Genomic DNA, 24,967 nt, shown 5'->3' on the forward strand with positions numbered 1-24,967 from the left:
GAGGCATAAGGTAGAATCCTGATTTGGGAAAACATTCATTGAGCAGTGGTGAAATGAAGAGATCACATTCTATAAAAATCACTCCTTTCCCTACAAGAAACAAACCAGAGCCTGCCCATGGCTGTGTGATTATGGTAAACAAATGTTACAACTAATGCTCAATATTTCTTGACAGACAGAACAGAAAAGAAAGGGTGTTTTAGACCTGCTGTAAGTCTTTGAAGGCTGTTGTGCATCATCAAAAATACAGAGCATTTTTCCAGATGCTTCTCAGCTAAAACATGCCAGAGATTCTACTCGAACTGTGTGGATATAAAAGTAGCTTTTGAACTATTAGGAGACACAAGCCACAGGCTCTTCTTCAATAAACATTAAGTCAACAGAAGAGATATAAGCAAACTAACAAATCCCTCATTTCATTAACTCAAAATTAAAGGCAGTATTAGAGGTATCTTCTGAGGTAAGCACACATGTTCTCCACATAGTCACAAACATTTCCTAAAAAGCCTTGATTAGTTACTAAATAAGAAATATCTAGGAAGTTAAACCTTTTAGTAATTGCAGCAACCACATTTACAAACGCATACATAAACTCACTCTCTCTCTCCTCCCTCCACCCCCAACACCTTTAAAAACAGAAAAAACCCCAATTTGAATAGAGAGAAAATTTGTGTTCTTTCTCCTGGTTAAAGACCCAAACTGCATGTAAAATCAGGTGCATCTATGCAAGTACGTCCCATATTGACCACTTTCACCTATGAATTTTGAAAATCAGAATACGTGCCGTTTTACAATCTGTGTGATTTTTAGCATTATATTATAGATGATTTTTAACTCAGAAATGAAACAGTGCAGAGGAAGCTTCTAAAAAATACTTGTATTAACCTGTCACTATCTAATTTATAAAATATATATTATCCTCAAGATTTACACATGGGCTTTACATCTACTTTTGAGATTTGTGAAGACGAAGACCTTCAAGCCAGTTTAATAAAAAAACCAAAAAAAACAACCAACTAAAAATCCCAAATAGGATAGATTGAATGAAATCAATTAAAGACAACTGGTACAGCCATTTGAAGCAGAAAAGAAAATATTTCAGAGCCTCAACCAGTTCTGTGCTAAAGATCATATAGATATGGGGTAGTTCTCTAAAGCTTGTAATGCCTACATGATAAAAACTATCCGGCTGAACAAACATTGGAGACAGCATGGTAGCATGTATTTCCCAATCGTTATACTGCCTTTAGAAGAACAGATGTGATTTTAACCTAACACCTCCATCACATTAGGCTCAAATGGGGATATGAATAGAAGTGGGCTAAGAGTCCTCCTGTATTTTCTTAAATTAGGCAACATAGGTAGTTAATTAGTAATTCAACTACTAAAACTTATTGCAAATTTTCACTTACGGTATACTGCTGGGATTTTAGAAACTATAAGCAGCATCAATGGTACTTCATTCAGTCTCATGATTCAAAATAGGAGTAGCTTTAAATGAATTTTGAAAAATAAGAACTTCACTTTCCAACCCTTAAAGCCCAAAATAAAGATACCAGATACAAAAAAAAGCATATATGAGAGATTACAGTTCATTGTTGGAGAGGAATGGAGATGAATGTTGCAGAGGAACCTACACTGAGTAAACAGAATTGAACTATGTGACAATGACAAGAAGTTTTTGTGTATATATATATATATGGTGTTTCATGCATACATATATATTTATATAATATATATAGTGTATACACACACACAATCCTTTTACCTTTATCTTGCACTTCTTTTGAAAATCGCTCCCTTTCAATAGCTGATTCACGTTCTATCCGCTCAATTTCAGCCAATGCATCCAATTCTACTTCATCATATGACGTTATGGTTCCTTGTTGCGAAACCTGTTGCTGTGTCTGTACCACAGGGGTCTGAGGTTGTTTTGCAGCAATTGAAGTGTTCTGTTGTAAAACAGGCACTTGTTGTGCCTGAAGGAAAGCTGTCTGTTCGTGCTGCGGCAAACACTGAGCAGCGTTTAGTGGGCGGTTAACATCCTGTGGAGTAACGGGTGTTTTAGAAGTCTGTCCTGGGTACTGCACATTAAAAGGAATATCACCCTCTGACACACTGCTGTTTTCCAAACCAGAAAGCATATCATCCTGCTGGTCCATATCCGAAGATCTTACACGAGACAGTCTTAATGTAAGCTTAGTGGAGTCCTTGGAAGGAGAACTAATGATATCATACATTGCAGCTTTTTCAGTCTGGTCTTTTTCATCCTTGCCTAACTTCATTTTCTTTTGTTTCTTTTGCTTTCTTTCTGGAGAATCTAACAATATGTCTGGGGGAACATCTCTAGGTGATGAGTAAGGTGGAGGCTGAGACTGTTGGATTAAAGGTTGTCTTGATCCTAGAATAATAATTCAGAAAAACTGAACAGTTATGTTGTTTCATGTTTATATAAAAACACACTAAATATAACCTACAAAATTTTAATTTGTATTTCTACGCGTATCTGTGTTCACAAACGTCTAAATAAGATTGGTAGGAAGCACATCATTCCTAGATCAAGATGTAATTCAGAGAGTTGTAGTGTATTCCTAGGTATTTCAGCAGTCCACTGCTGGTAGAGAAAGGATCATTTGAGAGAAGATGAAAAAAAAACCAACCCACCACCAAAAAAGAACAAACAAAAATAGTATCTGCAGGTTCAGAATATCAGCTATTAGAAAATGGTCAATGAAAGCAAGTTGAATACAGAAAAGGGAAAGATCAAAAGGATTCTTAACAAGGTCTAGTAAAGAAGACAATGATTTTGTATATGCATTAGCCATTTCAAATTTTTAATTGAAAAAAATCAAAATATATACAACATCCTTAAATGTGTTCCTGACAGTTCATTTTCAACTTCTTTTTATTTTTTTTTTTTAAATTGAAGTAGACTTATCCCAACTTCCCCCACCCATGCCTATATGGAAAACATGAACTGTCACAAGGCCTTTTTCTACCACTCCCTGCCTTATCTTGCTTCCCTTTTTTTTTACCTCTACTTGCACTCATTCCAGGTTCTGAGTAAATCTAGAGAAATTTTTAGAAGAGGATATTTTTAATTAAAAGCATTTTCCAATTAATAACATAGAATTTTTTTGTTCCTTGAATTAAACTAGCTCCCTATAACTGTGAGCCCAGAAAAAAAAGCTATGTAAAACTGAGAAGCTTTTCAATATGTCCCAGTTATCATTTTCAGCTATAATTTTTGGAATACCCGTGGGGTAAGCCTCTTAGCCGCACCAGTAGAGCCAGCCTCCTCTTAACACAAACATTTATCAGATACCATTCATCCATTGGAGAATATGTAACTTCAGAAAGCAGTGACTGAGATTATTATTAGTCACTCTGGTTCAGATCATGATAGGTCAGTACTTATAACACCAATAAAAACTAATGGGAATACAGGTCCCCATGTGCTTCATTCAAGAAATAGCATTAAGCAAGAAAGCAGCTTTATTCTGCAGCTTCAATTTCTACTGGTATTTAAAAAAATATTATGAATCATTAAGCAACGTACTGACCTGTAGATGAAAATCAGAATGGATGTCTTTAGCAAAGCTTCAATTCACATGAAAGGTGTGTATTTACTGGTGGCTTCTTTGCATAGATGGCTATACTGCAATTACTTTTGGCAATTACTTTTGGCAATTACTTTTCTCTCCCTACTACATCCTGTGAGAAGTTCTATAACTTCTGTATGCAGAGACCAGGGTATCAAATGGCCTTATCTTTCCCCTTTCTTGACCACCAGTAACAACTCTATATTCTGCCAATAGCACCCACACCATTGGGATGCCCTGTTTTGACTCATCTTGATTCTCTAGATCTTTCCATTATTCCACTTCCCCTCCTAAAATTAAATACCACACTCAACCACCAGTACTATTCACACGATGCTACTCCTTCCCACCCACCAACTACTGTCTCTTTTGCTAAGTGACCAAATTGTCTTAGTGTAATGTATAGCAAAAATCATTAGCAATCAATTTCTTTTATGATAACGATTACTACACAGGAAATACTTGCTGTGTATTTATTTCTACAAATATTACAGGTAGCTCAAAACTCTTCAAAGAGATATTACTGACATCTTAACTCTTTAATTATCTCTTACACAAATACTTCACAGGTTGCAACAATGGAACATGTACTGGTTTGCACAGTTAGACTTCAAATAGAGGACACAAACCTGATTATCTCTTGTCCTAAACTTTTAAGTAAACATGACAAGATTGTTCTGATTTGGTATTAATTTGGTATTTGGCATGCTGAAAAATAACACTGCAGCAACAGATAAGGAGATTCTTTTCATTTTTGGGTAGACTTGAGGAGGTCAGAAGGATTTCAGTGCATTCCATTGAATATACTTAGAATCCAGTAAATGAAGAAATAAAAGTAAAGTTTTCCCTCTCCTAGGCAGCACTACGAACAGGTGTTTGAAAGTATCTTCCTACTGAAGGAAATTCTTGAAAGGTGTTGATAGTAAGGCCTGTAAGTTGTGTTTTAAGGGTACATGTTTGGCAATAACTGCACATATTTCTCAGATTCTAATGATGGTTTCTAGCAACAAGGATGTTTAGAAGTTACAATGTCTATATACTGAGCTGAAAAGAAACAGAAAAAGATGAAGCATTCTGAAACAGCTTCATTCCACTACAGACATCAGCAGCTTTGAATAGGTATCATACATTGAACATGTACCTCATTCTGTTAGATGCTTAGACTTCAGACAAAAACCATCACCCATTATACAGAGAGTTGTGCCTATTACTGTTGATGTCTGTCAGGGATATTTCCTATGGGAGAAGGCTTCAGCCATTATATGTTGAGGACAAAGCTCATGTAAGACTTGTTGATAACAAAAGAAATGTTTTTGTGTAAAGAATACACAGACAAGACAGGCATGATCTGTTTGCTGAACCAGTTGAGATGCCAAAGCTGAGAAGGTTTGTCCTAGAAAATGCTGTCACTGTAGTAAAAATAACACAATAATCTTCAGAAATGATCTTCAGGAACAAACCGAATTTCAGAATATTATTTTAGAACAGTGAAATATGTAGGCAGCTGTTGAGTCTAAATCTAGAACTGTGCAGTAATTCAGGAGAAAAAAAAAAATCAGACTTTCTGTAGCTGATCTTTCATGGTATCAGTAAAAGAACTTCGTGCAATCTCTTTCTATATGGCTCTGAGGCGTGTCCAGAGAAGAGCAATGAAGCTGGAGAACAAGTTGTACAAGGAGCAGCTGAGAGAGCTGGGGTTGTTTAGCCCTGAGAAGAGGAGGCTGAGGGGAGACCTTATTGCTCTTTACAATTACCTGAAAGAAGGTTGTAGAGAGGAGGGAGCTGGCCTCTCCCCCTAAGTGACAGGGGACAGAATGAGGAGGAGTGACGTCAGGCTGCACCTGGGGAGGTTGAGGCTGGACATCAGGAAAAAATTTTTCACAGAAAGGGTCATTGGGCACTGGGAGAGGCTGCCCAGGGACTTGGCTGAGTCACCATCCCTGGAGATGTTTAAAAGACAGGTAGACAAATTGCTCAAGGACATGGTTTAGTGGCAGATAGGAATGGTTGGACTCAATGATCTGGGAGGTCTTTTCCAACCTGGTGGTTCTGTGAAAGTTTTACATATTCCTGCCATATAGAAAGAGACAGTGACTTTGGGAAGGTCACTGTATCATTACTGAACAGCAAATACCGGTGGTCAGCCAGATAACACCAAAGAGACACTTCTACAGAGGACAAACATGCACATCATCAATACCTCCACATCCTTTCAGTAACAGTTGTCCTGACCACCCATGACAATCCTGGGCCCAGTTCTCTATAATGATTCCTAGCAGTAGATGGCACTGAGTATGAAAGAAGTTTTATCAGCTGCTGCATCAACTTGTAAACACCTTTTTTTCTGTGACTCTTGACTGATTTCTTATCAAATCCTTTAAAATGAAAGCAACTATAAAATGCATTGCATTGACAGCGACTTAAGTATTCTCAAAAATGTTAAATCATTTCTTGTTTGTTTACCCCTGGAATGGCTTCACTTAACATGCATTGGTAACTTGTGTAGCAAACAAATAAGCTTCTGTCCATGTAACTACACACATCACTGACATCCCCGTCTTATGGTTTTTGTCTTTACACTTTCTAATCACAACACCACACTTGTATCATTTAAGCATTCACGACACTATCTCTGAAAATCTCTGAGCCTCTTTGAGAAAAGACCACTTGCCTTTCAAAGCTGATGCACCAAAGTCACACTGATGCTCACATTCTTTGTCATGATCCACATGGTTAAAATAGAACTATTAAGATTACCAGGAACTCAGAATTCACATATTTCACAAAATTTTAAAGACTTACTATCTTTCCATTTGCACAACAATAACTTCCAGAGGGTAACTTAAAACCGTATCCTCATATTCCTCTAACTCCCTTTCAGATAAGGGTTCTCAGGTGTTAACGGAAAGTCCTTCACCAATGTTACACCCTCTTTTGCCAGAAGCATTGTTCCCAATGCATGACAGCTGGAAAAAAACTGCCAGTGAGCAAATGAAGACTAATGTCTAATACTTGGTTCAGAACAAACTTGAAATCAACTTCAGGAACATTCAAATGCTATGTCTTTTTAAATCCATAGCAACATGACCCTCAGGACTCCAGAAATATTCTTTAAGTGTGTTTCAAATTGTTGTGCAAACCTGGATGCAGAATTCCATGCTTTTTACTAGAAAAATCTTTGGAAAGAGGGACTTTACAGAATGCATATGTGCTATGTGTGGATTATTAGCCTTCACATCCGAATAATTATATTGTAAATAAGTTCCTAAGGGCAGAAGCCAGAGAAGGAGAAAAGAACCAGAGCACCCATATTGCTTTCATACTGATGTTTGCCGTAAAAGCTAAGAACCTGGTGATGATGGAACCTGAGGACACATTACTGCCAAAAGATTTTAAGAGACTGCAGTTACAGTGCATAAATGGAAGCACCTCAGGGTTTTTTTTTAATTTAATATTTACCTATTTACCAGTTTCACATCAACGGAATGCCTTCATGAAAATGGGATCAAAGAAATTCAGCCTAGAACTCTGGCTACCTCAATCTCAGAGCTGGTAATAACCATCGTGAAAATTTATGCCTTCAGTGGGCTCAAAAAGGCAAAACCAGTCCCTTTGAAAGATGGTAAATGATTGACCAGAGTATTATATATAGTTCATATGATTTAGGCACATACTAGAAGCACAATTTCTCTGTAAAGATTGAGACAATAATAAAGAGGTCATATTGCAAAGCTGATTTCTTAAGAATAAATATAATCTAATCAAAGCAATTTTATTCTGTAAAGCAATAGGTCTTCTGTACAGCTTCTCATAACAATTTCACTAACAAGCCAAGGAAGTATGATTTAGTCAAAAATTAAGATTGAGCTATACCCCATTGGAAATCTGTATTCATAGACCAACGATTATTCTCTGTAAAATGGGACGAAAGGAGTACGGGTGAACAAGTGCAGCCTCCCAGAGTACTGTAATAAGAATAGTAGTTTAAAGCATTTTTCATTGGTAGCTTCTTGTGCGACAGACAGTATTTTATTAATATAAAGATCCTAACAGCTTTTGGTGTTGAGGCTTTGAGAGAGAAGCCAAGAATTGCTTTTAAAAACAGAATAAAAAAATGACAGCTTTCTTGCTTTATTTGAATAACCTTGTGAAACAAAAGAAATTCAGTGAAAAGCAGCAGAAACTTTTTATTAATCTGAGCAAAAGCAATTTTAACAACACAAAAGGAAGACAGATAAGCTCCAGAAAAACAGTAATATACTTAAACCAAATTGCAATACAAATCTAAGTTATCATTAGTGGGTATAATACTGTCATACACAAGAGCGGTATCATACAAAGTTGTCTGCTGCACTTTTCTGACTACTTATCCTTCTAAGTATTCAAACACAGTTGTATCTACAACTTAGGACAGTAAACATCAAGACAAATCTAGACTAATTAGAATTCAGATAAAAACATCAAAGACAATTAGAAGCTCAGAAATGATGACATGTGAAGATGATAGAAAAAAATCGTGCTGTTCAGTCTGTATATTAGATTAGTGCAAGACATGGCAAAATTCTTTGATCTACAGAAGACTGCTATAGAAAAAAAAAAAGACACGAATTGTTTTTCCTTGCCCACAGGAAAGAAGCTAAGAAGTGTCCTGCCTAACTGCAGCAAAACTGATTCAGGCTAAGCATTAGGAGAAAGGTTTACTAGCACTAAGAATTTGAAGAGGTTGCATGGCAAGAGTAAGGGAAGTCCATAATTGACATTTTAACAGTACATGGAAGCTATCTGGAGTAATACTGGAACAGTTCATCTGGTATGATGGTAAGAAGATGGGAAGCCCTCAAGTCCTTTCCTGCTGTGTTTTCTAAAACCACAGAATCTGCCCTGGAAATCTATCCAAGACTTGTACTAGGTATAAAGAAATTATTATTTCTTTTGACTAAACAAGTGTTGAAATTGATTTTTGAAGAGCATAACTTAATTCAAAACTCAAACTGAAAGGGATAGCATACTAGACAGACAAAGAAGAACATATATTTGGGAGATTTTTGGGGACAGATTTTATTCGCTGTCCACATATTCTGTCAGTAGTTTTCAGGGAAGTGTCCCACCACTTTCTCCAGAGCTTCAAATGTCTGATGAAAAACTCAGCTTTGGCTATTTAAGGTCAGAACTGCTGTAATTCAGAAGCATCTTCACATAAAAAAAATACGATTTGAAGAAAGAAAGAATGAATATTCATTTTGGCCCTGTCATAAAAAGGTCTTTGAACAAACTTCTCTCACCTTGTTTTGAAAGGGAGAGTATAAAATGACTATTTTTCATAACAAGTAGCTTTGAGAGCACTGAAGTCTGTACTACAGATTAAGAAGATTCCTAATTCTTTTTGCTACGCACTATACATTCAGAGATCCAGCTCAGAAGAATCTTGCTGAAGAACTCATGTAAACCCCTCAGAAAGGAAAAGTAATTATTCAGAAAAACAAATATCCATTAACAATTTCTGGAGAGAATATAACTTATTTCTGGAAAAGAGTGCAAAGTTACATACTTTCCTAAGGGTTGTTCATTGTCCTTATGGATGTTACCCCATGTTTATGGATGTTTAGAAGACTATGTGAAAACAGGATTGTAAATTATATGATCTCTGTTCTTTGGAAATCAAAAGTCTAAAAACATTCTAGAAGGTTTTCTTTCATACAAATCTTTAGATTTCTGAATAAAAAAAATAATATTTTCTGAGGTTCCAGAACAGTAGGGAAGTGGAACAAATGGATAAAGGATTTTAATTGATTTTGGGTAGTAGAAGCCACGGAATATTTTGAGATCAATAAAAAGAAAATACTCCGTGTTAACTCTTCACAGATGAATTCATAGAAATGATTTTTTTAAGAAATCAGATGTGATAACAGATGATAGCATGAAAGCAGAGTCATTATTCTGTTTGCATAGCTAAAAACATAAAACTTACATAAAAAAATAAAGGATAGAGATCAGCCTAGAACTTCTGCATAAAACTTCAGCTGCTCTCGTACTGTTAGAGAAGCTGAAGTGAAGCAAAGATTTCTGTAACAGAGAAATTTTACTCCACTGAGTAAGTGGATAACCAACCACAATAAGAAATACAATTTCTGCCACCTCTCAAATACTTGCTCAAGCTGCAATCAAAACTTTTCTCTCATTCAGATGCTATCAGACAGCTATATTAGTCTTAAAGTCATCCACAACTGTGCAATCACATTCTCCATGTCTCCAGAAGTCCTTACTACTTGCATGACAAGCACAGAAATGCACCCTGTTCCTGCATCTTCAACAATTGCCTCAAGTTTCTATGTTATATAAGAAAGCTTAGATATTACAACATCCTTACTGAGATCTCTCTCTGAACTGGTGATGTCTCATGTCATTCTCTTTGTCCTCCCAAACAAACAATTATGTATTTCGCCCATTTTCTTTTCACAAAAAGTTCAGCATAGATCCTTGCTGTTTGTTCATCAATGGAAAACTTATCAGCACAACTTTCACTCCAAAAATATACATAAACCCCACACTGTCAGGGATCTCATTCTCCAAATAACATGGTAATTATCCACAGCTCTTCCATATATTTCTAAAATACAAGATTAGAGGAGGTAAATAAACATCTGGCAAGATTCTTGCAGAATCAAGAACAAGTTCTCCCAGTCATGGTTCACTGCTCTCTTTAAGAGGGCCAAACAGTAGCACCATTAGAAACAGTATTTCAGCCGTGTGCTTTATCGATGGGAAAAGTAAAGCTAATATACAGGCAAATAAATAAAAAAGCCGCTCTTGCACTTTTTCAGTCCCTGTAATGCTCAAACATTACAATCTGAACTGTACAATCAGACTGTTTGCAGAAAATAAATCTGAAAAAGTATCCCTTCAAAAAGGGTTTCTGAAAAAGCAGTGACTTTAAATGAAAAATAATTCAAATATTCTTCTGTCTGAGCGGTAGTCATGTACCTGAGTGGAAGTAGCTTAGATTTACAATGTTGTCAAACTGATAAGCTCAACAAAGACAGAAAATCAACCACATTTAGTCCTCAACATCTACACCTCTTAAAAAAGTACTTTAAGCACAAGATCCCTGAAATAACTGATGCTGCTGTCATGCTATACACATATGTACTTCTCACTTGCCACTTGAACCACATTTCTTTCATCACTGTTCAACACAGTATACACCTACAGAAGGTGAACCACAGAGATCACTTAGCAGTCACAGGATCACAGTATAATTCAATTAGAGGGGATCTCAGGAGGGCTTTAGTCCACCTTCATGCTCAAAGCAGGGTGAGCAAGACTACAGTATGCAAAGCTTTATGCACTCCGATCATGTAAACCTCCCAAGGACAGAAAACACACAGATTCTCTGGCAAGACTGAATGATCCGATAGTGGAAAAAGTTCTTCTTTTGACCTAGTTAGAACCTCCCATTTAAATTATTCCATTATATCTCATCCTTCCTTCACAATACTGAAAAGTCTGACTCAAGTCTTCCTGATAATCTCTTTACAGGTACAGGAAGGCTGCCAAAGAAGTCTCTTACCCTGGCTACACAAAAGCAATACCTTCATGTTCTTTGGAATCTCCCGGATCTCTTGGTCTCCTTCTTTCCACCTAATCTGACCATCCAGAAAAATTTAATTTTATTTTGAGGCTGTATAGAAGCAAGCACTGTGGCATCTTTCTTCTACTGCCATATAAACATATAAGCACAAAAATGTAGATGAGCAAGAGTATGCCCAAACTCATACTTTGCTAAATCTCATATATCTCAGTCGTTGCTTCTTAGGGTTAATACTGAAAACAGCAGTGTGCAGTCCAGATTTCAGCATAGAGTTATTTTTGAGAAGATTTTTTTCTTTTCACTTTGAGCTGACTGACTCCTTCACAGTTAAGGTTTTTGGGCTTAAATTATGCTGTATGTATTGAGTTCAATGAACTACCCTTAATTTCATGTTCTTAAAATTTCGTGATAGCAATTATGACAAGCACTGCATGTCAAAATACTTCTGAGCTGGTTAAAAGTTCAATACTCGTAATGCTGCCTTTAAACCATTTCTTATGGAGAGCAACTGAAACCATTTTTTAGAAAATTTAATCTTCAGATTGTAAAGGATTTTAAATCCTTCTGTCCTCCATGAATTTGAGCTTTGATTTGGAGAATGATTAGTCAGTTTTCAGACCTCGAGAAATTTCTTCTGGATCAGGGCTCAAAGTAATTTTGCATCCAAAACAATGACACATTGTCTAGTGCTATTTGAATACAGAAGTCAAGAGGTATAACTAAGTATCTCTTTAAAGTCTCTGTTCTTTAAAATTGGGAAAAAAAAAATACATTGATATATATGACTACCAGACTACCTTTAAGGGTTCCATCACTTCCAGCTGGAGAGCAGACTGACTGTGGTGACCTCAAGGAAAAAGATGCAGCATTCCTCATTGAAGGATCACCATCCTAAAGTGACAGTGATAAAAATAACGTTATGAACATGGACACTTGATAAAACACAGTTTGAAATCAGTATGTACACTGATAAAACGGATTGGATCACAACAGCATACAAAAAATATTATAAAAATATTTATTTACGAGAAATCTTTGTAATTTAGATTGCTATTAGACTACTACACAGGCAATACTCCAAAGCACCATCAGCCCAAAGAAGAATCTATAACCAGAACATGCCCACAAAAATATTGTGTACAAGGCTTCTAGCTGAATAACCACTTTTGGTTTACACCAAGACTCTTTTAAAAACATTTTGTTACAAGCACTCATAGTAAAGAGCTGAAAAGCAGATACAATACCAACTAAAACAAACTGAGCATAAAACGCAGATTTTTAACACAAACTCACAATTTTTTCACTTATCCTACACTTAAAGCTTACCTAGAATTTGACCTTATTTTTACAGCTAAACATATTAACATTTTGTAATTTATATCCTCCAGCATACACACATCAGCACTGAACAAAATCTCTGGCACTCCTACTGTAGCAGCTGAGGCTGTCTCAGGTAAAACATAACTGGAGTGACTCTAGCTTGATATTTACCCATCTCAACAGTTAAACAGTTAACAACTGAGCGTCAATATGAAGCACTTCCTCAGCATGGCAAACAAGTTCTACTGCCTTCTCAGTTTTGCATAGAACAATCTGCTGCAATAGAATTAATAATTTCTGACAAATATATTCATAATACAATACTAGTTCTAATGTAATAATGTTCCTTCTCTTTCTTTTAGAATGTGTGTCTTTTTTACCCCCACATTATCTTGAAATTAAATATGAAACCCACCATTCAGATTGCCCTTAAATGTTCTACACGTGTTTTTTATTGCTTTTATGGAGCCCTCTGTTGGTCACGAGTATACTCATTCCCTCAATGCTCTAATAAGCACTGTTACAAAACAGTGTTTCCCACATTTAGCACTGTTTTTTACACAACAACTATGGGAATGTTTTGGAAAACAACGAACTAACAACCTCTACATCTATAAGGAGAAAATTTCTACAATTATAGACAAATTGCGATTACTCTTTTAAAGAGTAAAATCATAGACAGGAAGTCTCCAAAGATGTTATTTAATCTGTTTCCAAATTAAATTGGTTATTTCAGTAGCTAATATTCTAGCATTCCTCCTATTGCACTACCTGAACACATGCAGTTCTTTCATGTAACTTCTTTTCCCCAAACCCAAATTGTCTGTCTGATAAATACCTTTTATCACTTTGACCAATGTCAACCCAATTAAAAGAATGCTAGAACGCCCAACTATCATTAAGATTTTACAAGTCTGTATGAAAAAAAAAAAAAGCAGCAGCCAGTACTAAGTTAGAAAGCCGAACTGGCACTTCCAAGAGACAGAAGCCTGCATAGATGGGCGAGAACACACTCCCTCTGACAATGGCCAAACAGCTGATTGCCACGTGCAGAGCCATAGACCACACATTGTATGTGCTACACCTTGTGAAGGCATGTTTACGCTGCTTACGGAAAAAGACTGAAGGTGCTTACATTTCAAAGAATATAAATCTGTAAGAAATCAGATTCCACCAATTTCACCATCCAAAAAATAACCTTTAAATCGGGTGTATGTCCCGAGTCCTTAAGGGTTTAGTTGCTGATTTTGTAGAACCATATATCGCAAACACACAGTATCCTGCCACTACTATTTAAGTAATAAAATTCTAAAACTAAGAATTAAAAAAACTATTCTAAAGTTTTATGATTTCATAATCCTCATTCTATTTAATAATCCTCAGAACTATCTTCATAGGTCACACTACTTCTGAAAAGGCTGCAACATTACGATAAAGCTTATTATTCATGCAGAGATGTAAAATTTTAATTAATCCAAATTCTTCAAATTGTTTTCTGCAAGGTAGCCACCAAAATCAGCTTTTAAAGGTGTAATTACAAATCAAATAAATATGTTCCACTACGAAAATGCATAAAGAGATAGAAGTGTGAGTTTACAATGTTTGCTACTTCTGCAACTAAACTGACCAATGAGAGTACGCTTTATGTTTGCACAGTATGTAGATTTTGAAAGAGTTTAACTTCTAAGTTCTGGTGAACTAGCACGTGGCAGCATTGCTTGGATGACAAATTAGGGTTGAATATTTTCAAAGACTTCCTCTTTAAAAATTATGAAATATACTATCCTAATTAAGTTTAAAAAAAATCTTAACAAAACCAATATTCTCTTGACAATGCACCTTTAACACAGTTGGGGGGGTAAGTGTAAGTTTAATGAAAGTAACACGTTCCCATTTTTAAGAATTTGCACTGCTGAAGCAAAGACTAATAAAAACATTTGATGGCTGTGCATTATGAGAGATTCCTTCATTACAACAGTGTCTTGTTTAAGATTCTACTACTTAGCTAGTATTGTTAATCAGCATATTTCTTGTACTAAAAAAAAGAGACAACTACTAAAACTAACAACTCTTTTGTTGGAGTTCTACTGTATTAATCTCAGGAAGAGATGTAGGGAGACTGGTGAACAGTTGAATATAATACATTTCTGCTTCCAAAAGCTAGTTTAAGAAGACAGGAGCTGCCCATGGTTTTTGTAAGGTGAATAAAACACATGCAGAATCACAGAAAAAGAAGAGGCCTGCTTGCACCAGGTTTTAATAACAAAATGAAAATGAAAATTCAGTGCTCTTCCCTTAAGAGCTGGTAAGACACTGTGTGCCAAAATTATAAAGAAGAATCCCAACAAGCTCCACCCACAGGATGAGACACTGATTAAAAAGATTAACCAGTAGTTCAAAATATTGTGGGAGAAATTTGAGGGTTTTTTTCCTTTATATTCAAGATATCAGAAGGAATTTCACCCACATGGAAGGAACTTAGTATGGGAAAACTTCTTATGAAGAAACCAGGCCATAAGAAAACCACAGAGCAGTAATAAAACATGTCCATAGGAATTCTTGCCTTTGACAGTAGTACTATATCAACCAATAGGTTACTCAAATATGTCAAATCTAATTGGCAGCTGTGGTGGTCTTTGGACATACATGTATTTAGAACCTAGTACTGTTTTCATCAACCTATTGCCACTGCTACTGTAGAGACAGTTTACTGTTTCTTTAAAATAAACTCATATATGAGATTACGTGAAGATTTTTTTTTTCCTGATTTCATCAGAATGAACGTTACAAACTGTTCCAAAGAAAAGAGAGATCTAGAAAAAAAATAAATCTCACACATTAAAGCCGCATAGTTGAATGTGCACACCTTAAACTGAAATGTATTTGCAGTGGCTCTATACATCATCAACAACACAGTAAAATATTTGACTTCCAAGGCAGTTGAACATATACGTGCTTTATCCTAGTAAGTATTTGCTTTATTATAATAAACTGATTTAGATCACATACATCACTACTTAGTCTGTGGACCATCTGTAGGTAGTCTTCATTTGAGCCATGTCTAGAATTATCAGCATGATGATTAGCTGAATTTCCAGATAACTGACTTGAAACTTTATTTTCATGGAGATTCCTCATCCCAGCTGTGACGATGGGACTCGATACTGAAGCTGAAATACCAAACACAGAAGTAACTATACTGACATATTCACATACATTAACTCTAAGTTTCAGAGAAAACATCACATTAGTGGATATTAATGAGCTGGATGCAAGGGGTCTGGAATCTGAACAAGAACCGGACTTTTGGATTGTATCCTGTTGCCTCAAACACCTCGATAAAGATATCGAAGATTTCTCATTTTTAAGAGGATTTAAAACCTATATTCTATGTACAGACTAACCAAGTTTCTCTCCACTTTTATCCTAATTACAGTCAGTATCATACACTTACTGGTTACAGAAAACTTTGTTTTCCTCTATATAATTTGTGTTCATTACTCTTAGTAACTTCCAAGGTATTCATGCGACACATATTACATACAGAACAGCTACATATATTCTAAGCACAATGCTAAACTTTAAGAACAAATTATGTATAAGAATCTAATGAGAATTCTACTTGCCAAATAAAAAAATGCCTAGATACAGTAACAGTGTTCATGTTGTTCAAGATTGTTCTTCCCTTTTGTAAAAACAAAGGCGTTGATTCTGAAGGTCACCTTTGCCATCCTGCATACCTTCAGCATAATTCTAACCAACCTAGAATTAACTTAGTCAACATTACAAAAGTTTTGTAAGGCTAAATATGCTGGTAGTACAACTCATGTTACATTAGCAAAAATGAGTTTTCACTAGTACAGGTAAATTATGGCCATAGATAATAAATTAAAGTTTGGGGGTTGTTTTGATTTTTTTTGTCTGTCATCTACACATAGTCATTGCAAAATGGGAGCAATGCAACATGAACATGTGTTTTACCTCCTCTTCTTCCCCCCCGCCCCAAATAAAGTATATGCTACCCCTCTGAACAGTCAGGAAAGCAAAGCTCAGATATGCCTGCCAACTCAAAGATTTGCATCAAGCATGTGACTCCTTCAAAGAAAGCAGAAAGATGTGAAACGCACATAATGGTGAAGTTGACAGGAGACAGGAGACTAAAACAGACATCATTGACTTACCTTGCTGCATCTGAGGATGTGGTGTATAACTTGGAGGATGTGAATATGGCATATATCCTGCAGGGCTTTGAGGAGCATATGGACTAGGCACTGGACTGTTCTGTTGTGCCAAAAATCTATTACCAGAGCTTGTCTGTGGTGGCACAAACCGGCTAAAAATAAAAATAAAAAATTTAAAAGTCAGAAAAGCAAATTTAGCTCTATTTTTTATTTCTTTTCAAATATTACACATTCAGAAAATTATAACTTATTTAAGATATACTATTTTAAGTTACTGATACCATCCCAATTTTGATTATTACTTAATGGCCACAGCTTAGGTACTATATCAGTAAAAGAAAAGAACAGAATAAAAAGCATTCATAGCACCTCCACCTAGGGAAAGGAAACAATGACACAAATACGTACCAAAATAAGATCCACAACTTCCAAAAGTTAGTCTGAGAAGTTTGAATAAAAGTGACTGCTAAGTTTCAGTTAACAACTAGGTCACTAGAATTAACGAGGAGCTATCTACTCTAACTGTGATTTTTCCACTAAGCCTTCAAAGGACTTCATCTAACAACTGTACAGAGATACAGGAATGTGATAAGGAGTTTGGTGGGACTTAAACCAGAGCCCACTGAAACAAGTTCTTCTTTCCCTGGCTTTATCTTACACTAATCATACAAGAAAGGGAGCCATAAATATAATACAGGCTTGTGACAACAATACATGCACATTATAACTTAGTTCTTACAACAGCTTTTGAAAATAAAAGTAAGCCAAGTAAATGCTTCAGAAGTACATTACACACTTTTACAACCCTTGGTTCTAGACAGCAGCTCCATAAAAGTACGCTTACACAGAAAGAAATAGCAAGAATTTTGCAACAATTTTGAGAAGACTTTGCAATATTCACAATTTTAAAAAACCTTCAATATCTCTTTTAGATATAAAAGTAAAAATTGTACTGTTTTGTGTGCGGATACAGAGTTTTGCCAAAACAATTACAGTAACAAACTGAAATTTGAAGGAAGTTTGCTTTAGTAAATGTATTTACTAACTGAATATGAAATCTATTAAAGCTCAGTAACTGGGTTAAAACTCTTCCCCCTAGTCCAGAGTTACGTTTACATGCTACTTGCTAACACTCAGAAGTTTAAAAAAGAAGTAGGAAGTTGAGGAGGATGCTGCTTGAAGCCCGGCCAAACAACTAGGCCTATCCTCTTCCGAGTGCCCTTTTGTGTAACTGTTACAGCAACACTCCATGCTTTTACAAGCCTTCTTTCCTGTCCTCCTGTCACACTGGTACTGCTACACGTGCTGGAACACATTAGCCTCTTCTCTCCTATCCTCCTGCCACCAGTCTCAGTCTCTGCAATGCACAGAAAAGAACTGGAGGGGTAGCAGGAGACAGGGAGACTCCCTAAGCAGGAAACAAAGTTTGCCAAAATGATGGGAGGGGGCAAGAGAAGAAAATCATGACTAATCCTTAGAATATAATGATTAATTCACTAATAGATATCTCTTTGCCAGCTGAAGACACTCACCCTGCTGTCAAATAAATGCAAAATTTGTCTTGACAATGATCACCTTCCACTCACACATTTGCTAGAAGAACTGACTGCCACTGCAGGAAGAACTTGCAGCTCCCTGTCCCTCCCACCCCATTTAAAAGAAAGTGTTACCTGGAAGGGCTATGTGAGATAGTGGTTTGTTGATAATTGGAAGATGCAGGACTACCACGCATGGAATTCTGAGAAATATTAAACTGTGACATCATCATCCCTATTAAAAAGAAGATAGCAGCATTACTTTACATACAATTCCTTTTAAATCAATGCAGTCTCTCATTTCAGAAATTATTATGCACTAAGACATTACAAACTTCACAGACAACACTGTCTACCCACAACTCCTACAAAGCACTAGGAATTATTGATTCCATGCAAGATGTCCATTTTTTATAACGACATAAAAAAAAAAGTTTTCCCTAAAGCACTGTTAATTCAGTTATAACTATTAACAGTAGTTCCTTACTCTGTTCCCAAGAGCCTCCGAAGCCAAAACCAACTAGTAACTAGAAGCATTTTATTACAGGACATACTCCACACCCCAGGTTGATGTGTACAGTACTTATTGTGTCAATAAAAAGATTTGGAAACTTCAGAAGTGAGAAGAACAGAAATTTTTAGAGCAAGCACAGCAAACAACAATCTTGGGCTGAGTGTTGCAAGATATTCTCATCACTCCCATAATGTCTTTATATTTCATTTCTACCAAGGGACAAAACCTTTCTATTTCACCTCCATTACGCCTACAAGGGATGCTATCAAAGAGGGTGCTGAAATATTTCACTTGCAAAGCAGAACCAATATCCCAGCTGTAGCCTTCCAGAGACTGTCGATCCCCACAGTCATGCTTGGAAATTCAGGACTTGTACTAGACGTCATGCCAGAAGTACCAATGTGTTTGAAAATAATTTAAGAGGCATTTGGACAACGCCTTCATTTGACTGACTTTTCAGTCAGCCGTGAAGTGCAGGCTGATGGCCTTCGTGAAGTGGTCAGGCTGATGGCCTTGATGATCACTGTAGGTTCCTTCCAATCCTATTCCATTCCTGTCTTGTCCGTTTCAGGTCTAGTCCATTTCTGGTCTGCATTATCATTACGGAGAATTTAAAGGAACCTCATTTTCGCTCTCTTCAATATAGGTATAAAGAATTGCCTTACTGCATGATAGTGGATGTTGAACTGACGCCACGTCACAAAAAACTTAAATGAATTTCAAGTTATTTTAATGTTCGAATTTTAATATCTTGCAGCTGAAACATTGTCAGATTCATGTGCACACTGCAGTTTGGGAACACACGGTAAGTGATCCACAACTATGGGCAAAAAGCACATCAACAACACAAATTTTTAAACTAAAGGTTAGAGAAAAGGCTGATAGAAGTCCTGAGTCTGGAGTGTTAAGGAGCTGCTAATTCTTGACTTGCTACCCCCGATTTCAATTACGGTGATTTTCACACAAGCAAAACTGGTTTCAGAAATCCACCCTCCTCCACCCCCCATCCGGCACCCCCTTTTCTCTTCCCCTCTCCCCAGCAAAGAAAAGATGTGATAATCCTCAAGGAATGCAGCCATTACTACCTCCTGGTAAGTGTGAAGTGCTGCATTCCAAGTACATTAGCACAAGAGAAGGAGCTCAGAGCAGGAGTTCAAGTTCCATGTTGTGCTGAAAAAACACCAGACACCTCCATACTTCGATACAGAGGACATTTAAATGTCCCAAGTAACAAAAGGCTACTCTCTAGCTCCTGCAGAATTTGGATACTAGTTACCTGACAGAGAAGCCAGCGAGGAGGAAACTCCAGGGCTCTCTCGATGGAGCCACTGCCGGCTCACCTCTCACTGCCCCACTCCGGGCAGGTCAGTATAATACAGTGCGTTTGTCTAACTACGAGCTCTTTAACATTCACATACCAAAAACTGACAATGTGCCTGCATGAGCATAAAACTATACAGATGAAGTTTCAATTTATGTTTAAAGCACAGATTGCACTTTTAAGAGAGTTTAAAAGTATTTTCTCCTTCCTAAATTTAAAACACCTTTTGAACCATAGATATGGTAAGTTTTGGTTTAAAAGAATGATGCAAAATATCTGCACGAATCTATGTTAAATGTCAGTTAAGAAAAACCTAAACCTTATTCTATGATGGACAGTTCTCACTTCTCTCATCTCTGTTGAGGGCAGCTGGGACACTGGAGGCACAATCTAGGTTAACTTAAAAGAAAGAAGAAAGGAAAAAAAAACCCAACAAAAAACCCCAAAACCAACACAAAAATCAACAAGCAAAGAACAATGAAACACTCCAGTGTTTCCAAAGTTTCCTGAGAGAGAACGAGTATACCCGATAATGCTGTAATGAGAAAGAATTAAAAATAAGACCCAAACATGTATTATTAAAAAGTCATTGAAATTAGTCTGTGGCACTAAAATATCTTCTTGTGCACCTTCTACACTGGTGTCATATCACTAGGCAACAGATTTATGGTTCCACAGTGCATTTCCATACCTTAAATATTTCAGAATTTCTTTTAAACTCAATATTAATTTTGAATGCTTGTAAGTTCAAGTTTGAGAAAACATCATCCTAGTAGTAACTACTAAAATGTGTTTCCTTAACATGTACTCCTGGTCTTGATTATAATTTTTTTGCTTGGAAATTTGACATGAATAAGTCCATTGTAGTATTCCTACTAAATGCCAAAGGATGCACTACATGAAACACAGCTCAAAGTCACAGAAAAAAATTTGTATGATCACACTGCATTACAGCATCATGCATGACTGCTCACCAACAGGTGATTTTTCAGTTAAATACACACTCCTATTGAAAGTGTACATCTGCAAAGTTTTTATCTTTTACAAGTGCATGCGCACTAAAATTCTTCTATAAATGAAAAAAATTATCCAAGTAAATGGTGTTTATGGAAAGATGTATAAATTTTAATCCTCCAAAATTCACAAGTTCTGATAAAGAGCTTAAAATGAATACTAAGTCCTTTCTGAATCCTAAGGGATTCTATGAACACTAATCAACTGCAATACACTATTTTAACTGATCTCCTAACACATATCTGCCGAAAGCCAAAGCTGAGGTGTTGAGAGGGAAAACAGAAAAAAATACTCTGAAAATCAAACTAAATAATGCATTAATTTTAAATAATTATAAAGAAATCCACTTCACTCATAGGCTGTAATATATAAGTCAGATTTAGTTAAAGATGGCACCCATAACCTTCTATGTCACCTGGTGAAAAAGGTCTAAAATAAAATTAACATTTTTGCCCCCAGTACAAAGTTAAGCTAAGCTGTCTGAATACGGTTTCAACAATGGGATTGTTATCAAAGGACAGGAAAGGTGTTCAAACATTCTGTTACATTAGCCGAAATACATCAGTAAGGGGGCAGAGAAGGCTGAAATTGCCTGCTCAGGACACAGAGCGAATTAAGTGTCCACATAATACATCCTTCTTGAACTATTTGTTCATCGTAACTACAAATGATTCTTATTCTAAACTTACCATTGAACTATAGATCAACATGAACTCAGGAAAAATAATGAGCACAGAAATCTGCCTGTGCTCTACTTTCTATCCACAAGAACTCAAAACACAGTACTCGACTTTCTGAAGATGCCTTTATTTCCTGACAAACCATACCAAATTAAGAATTTTATTCTGTTTTTTATGTAATTCTTTAGCCCTGTGATCGTCCTGTACTTGCATAAGAAAAGAAGACTAGAAGAAACAAATCCAAGTTCACTTTGTCCACACTAATGCTGGAACTGACAATGAAGGCATCATGGTGCACAGACCCATCCTAGGCAGAGTAAATGTCCTGCTGCCTACATTCCTTCTTAACTCTGAGCATTACAGATACCATGTCACAGTACCCAGTGCTGACTCCACCGCATGCTGGACTCAACAGAACGTGGAAAGACAATATTCGTAAGACAGTAAAGAAAACAGAAGAGATTAATTTAAAATACTAGAAAAGAGCCTAGATGTCATTATTCTAGCTGACAAAATGCATTACATAAGGTCTCCTACCAAACCAGTAATTGTTCTACAAATCATGACTCTACAGAGACTACTGTATCTCTTCAGAAAGGAGAAGAAAACATCACCTTTGCTGCCCTAACACATCAGTGTAGTCTCTCTTGGCCCTGGAGATCTGAATGGGACACAGAAACAGCTAATAAGGCTACCACAATTTGCAAGCTTCTAGCTTAAATATACACCTATTTCCAGGTAAAACTATGGCCCTTTTCCATTTTTAGTGAAGTCACAATTCGCCCAGCTCTTTCAAACATTCATTCCATGGCCTTCATCCTCTACGTGGTCCCACAGCTATGCTTTTCCCTTTTTCCTTAATTTTCTCCAGTTTTCAGATTTCACACTTACATTGCAAAGCTTGCATTTGTACAAGGATTCAAAATTAGGTAATATAAAATTAAATATTCAAAGGAGTTTTAAAGCCCCATCTCTCCTGGTTCTCTGAAACCATTTCATTAACTTTCTTAAAATAACATCAACTATTCTTTTAAGTTTAATGTTGTATTACTTTTTACATGTATACTAATACATGTATACTAATACCTTCCTTCAATCATAGGACAAAACATTTTCTAAAGATACAGGTGATTTTATCTAACTAAGGATTATTCTTAACCTGCAGAACCAAGTTGCAAAAATGCTTCACCCTCTGAGGCACAGAATGAGCAAAAATTTGGAATAAATTAACCTTTGGAATAAATTAAATTTTTCCTCTCAAAAGCCTCGCTGGAACAGATAATTTCAAAATTGACATCTCCCATTTTCACTGACAAAAAATTATTTTAATCTATAAAACTAGTGGAAAACTCTAAAAGCCTGTATTCTTTGCAGGACCACTCTGCAAACTGGCAGGACAGTCACAACTCTTGCCGTGGCTGGGAAAATCACACTAAACACTGGATCTGGAGACTGTCTTCAGAGCTTAAATTTCAGGATATACCTATCAATGAATTTACAAATTTGTAACACTGTGTTTCACATTTTCATTCCAGGAAATTTCTGCGTTCTTTCAAGAAATGTTACATGTTCCACTCTTGGCAAGCTCTTTTCAAATACTGTATGGCTTCTTAATCACCATCCTAGCTCAAAGAACTTAATAATCTCATTATTTTTTCTTTCCAAAACCACCCTGCACCTGCTGGAATCCAGTAATACTCCTAGCTATATCTTTACAGTGCTAGCAAAGCTTTATCCTCTCACTGTGGAAACTCTGGAAATTTTCCTACTCGTTTCACAGTGTGGTGTTTAAAGAACATACTTCAGGTACAAGTCTCCAGATCTACAATTAGAATCTGTCCAATTAATGCTTTGCTTGGCCTCTCTCCATCTTCGCTATCCATCAGAATCTTTCATTACAACTCAGAAAAGAATTAGCTCTCAAAACAGTAAAATCTGCAGGGCATCAGAAATTGCTGAGAAAAGGAATGGCAGGGAGGAGCTGTTAAGTGTCATTCATTCAGTCTTATCCCATACCCTAAGAACTACTGTGGCAATGATACACTGGAATTGCATAGATTTACAGTAACATTAAGACATACTTTTCCAACTTAAATTCTTTACTGAGACAAATGCATGAAACTAGCCATAGAGAAATGAAAATAAAGTTATTATAAAATAAAATCCAATCGCTCATCTTGGAGATTAAACTTTACAGTGGAATTAAACATATTTTTACAAAAATTCCTGGTAGAGTTTATTTCAACGCTTATCTAACAGAATCACTCTTAGAAGACACCAAGGTACACAGCTTTGTATCACTACCAAATACAAGGTAAGGTATAAATATCACAGTTGTGCTTTGAATATATTTGTGGTTAGTATTACATCACCTAAGCATACAGAAGAACATAAAATACAATCAATAAATAACCAAAAGTCCTTACCGCTTTGCACTCCGTATCTGTTTTGCATGCTTTTCTCCCTGAAAACATTAGGATTCCTTGCCAGGATAGCCTGCAGCAAGACTGGTATATCTCCCTCGGGATCATCACTGCCAAGGTTATCTTTCAACTCTCTGGAATTGTGGAAGTAAGCAAATAAAGAGGCAAATGCATTTTCAAATTATAAGAAACTATGAGTCAAGTAAAAAAAAAAAGAAATAACCAAAATCCAAAAAACAAAACCAAAATGAAAGAAGACAATTTACTGTTAAAACATAGCAAAAACCGAAGTCTGCAAAGCACTGTTCCCTGCCTTTACCTTCCATGCCCCCCCTTCCTTAAGGAATGGTAGAAGTATTCCTACTAGTTTTCAAAAATTATTTTCTGTTATTAAGCACTTAAAACCACACAGCTGTCTGTTTCAGACTATTATAGGAAGTTTCTTATGCCCACTTTTATATCTTGAACTTCTCCATAAAAGAATTCTTCTGCATAACATCAATAAAGCATTACTGTTCGAGTGAAAATAAAGATATGCACATTCAGCTTGCAGCCCAATGCTCTGAGAATCTTTTATTTGGAAAAGGGAAATTGGCATATCTTTGACATCACAGGATTCCCTCTGAATCATAAATTATGTAATGGATTTTCTATGAATGCATCTATGTTTTCACTTATTGCAGTTTTGAGGAGTTACAAAAAGTAGCTCCATTTGTTCAAAACAATTGTTTGGAATATGTAGGAAAAAGACATATAATGCAAGAGAATGCAATAAGACAGACCATAAGA

At 36.2% G+C, this 24,967-nt stretch overlaps 1 protein-coding gene across 6 annotated transcripts in view; it reads right to left on the reverse strand.

Annotated features, from left to right (window-relative positions):
- The window catches only part of NIPBL (NIPBL cohesin loading factor), a 162,898-nt gene that overhangs the window by 70,885 nt on the left and 67,046 nt on the right, over positions 1–24,967 (reverse strand). For 4 of the 6 annotated variants that reach the window (XM_069880066.1, XM_069880070.1, XM_069880067.1 and 1 more), the window contains exons 4-9: positions 24,182–24,312; positions 18,362–18,461; positions 16,692–16,843; positions 15,520–15,680; positions 11,988–12,081; positions 1,769–2,401 (exon numbers count right to left, since the gene is read on the reverse strand). In XM_069880066.1, the coding sequence (XP_069736167.1) occupies positions 1,769–2,401; positions 11,988–12,081; positions 15,520–15,680; positions 16,692–16,843; positions 18,362–18,461; positions 24,182–24,312 (1,271 nt within the window). The remainder of the gene's footprint in view (positions 1–1,768; positions 2,402–11,987; positions 12,082–15,519; positions 15,681–16,691; positions 16,844–18,361; positions 18,462–24,181; positions 24,313–24,967) is intronic. The other 2 variants (XM_069880069.1, XM_069880071.1) reach the window with 1 other exon arrangement.

Source organism: Phaenicophaeus curvirostris, chromosome Z (assembly GCF_032191515.1).
Source record: "Phaenicophaeus curvirostris isolate KB17595 chromosome Z, BPBGC_Pcur_1.0, whole genome shotgun sequence".
Lineage (NCBI taxonomy): Eukaryota > Metazoa > Chordata > Aves > Cuculiformes > Cuculidae > Phaenicophaeus > Phaenicophaeus curvirostris.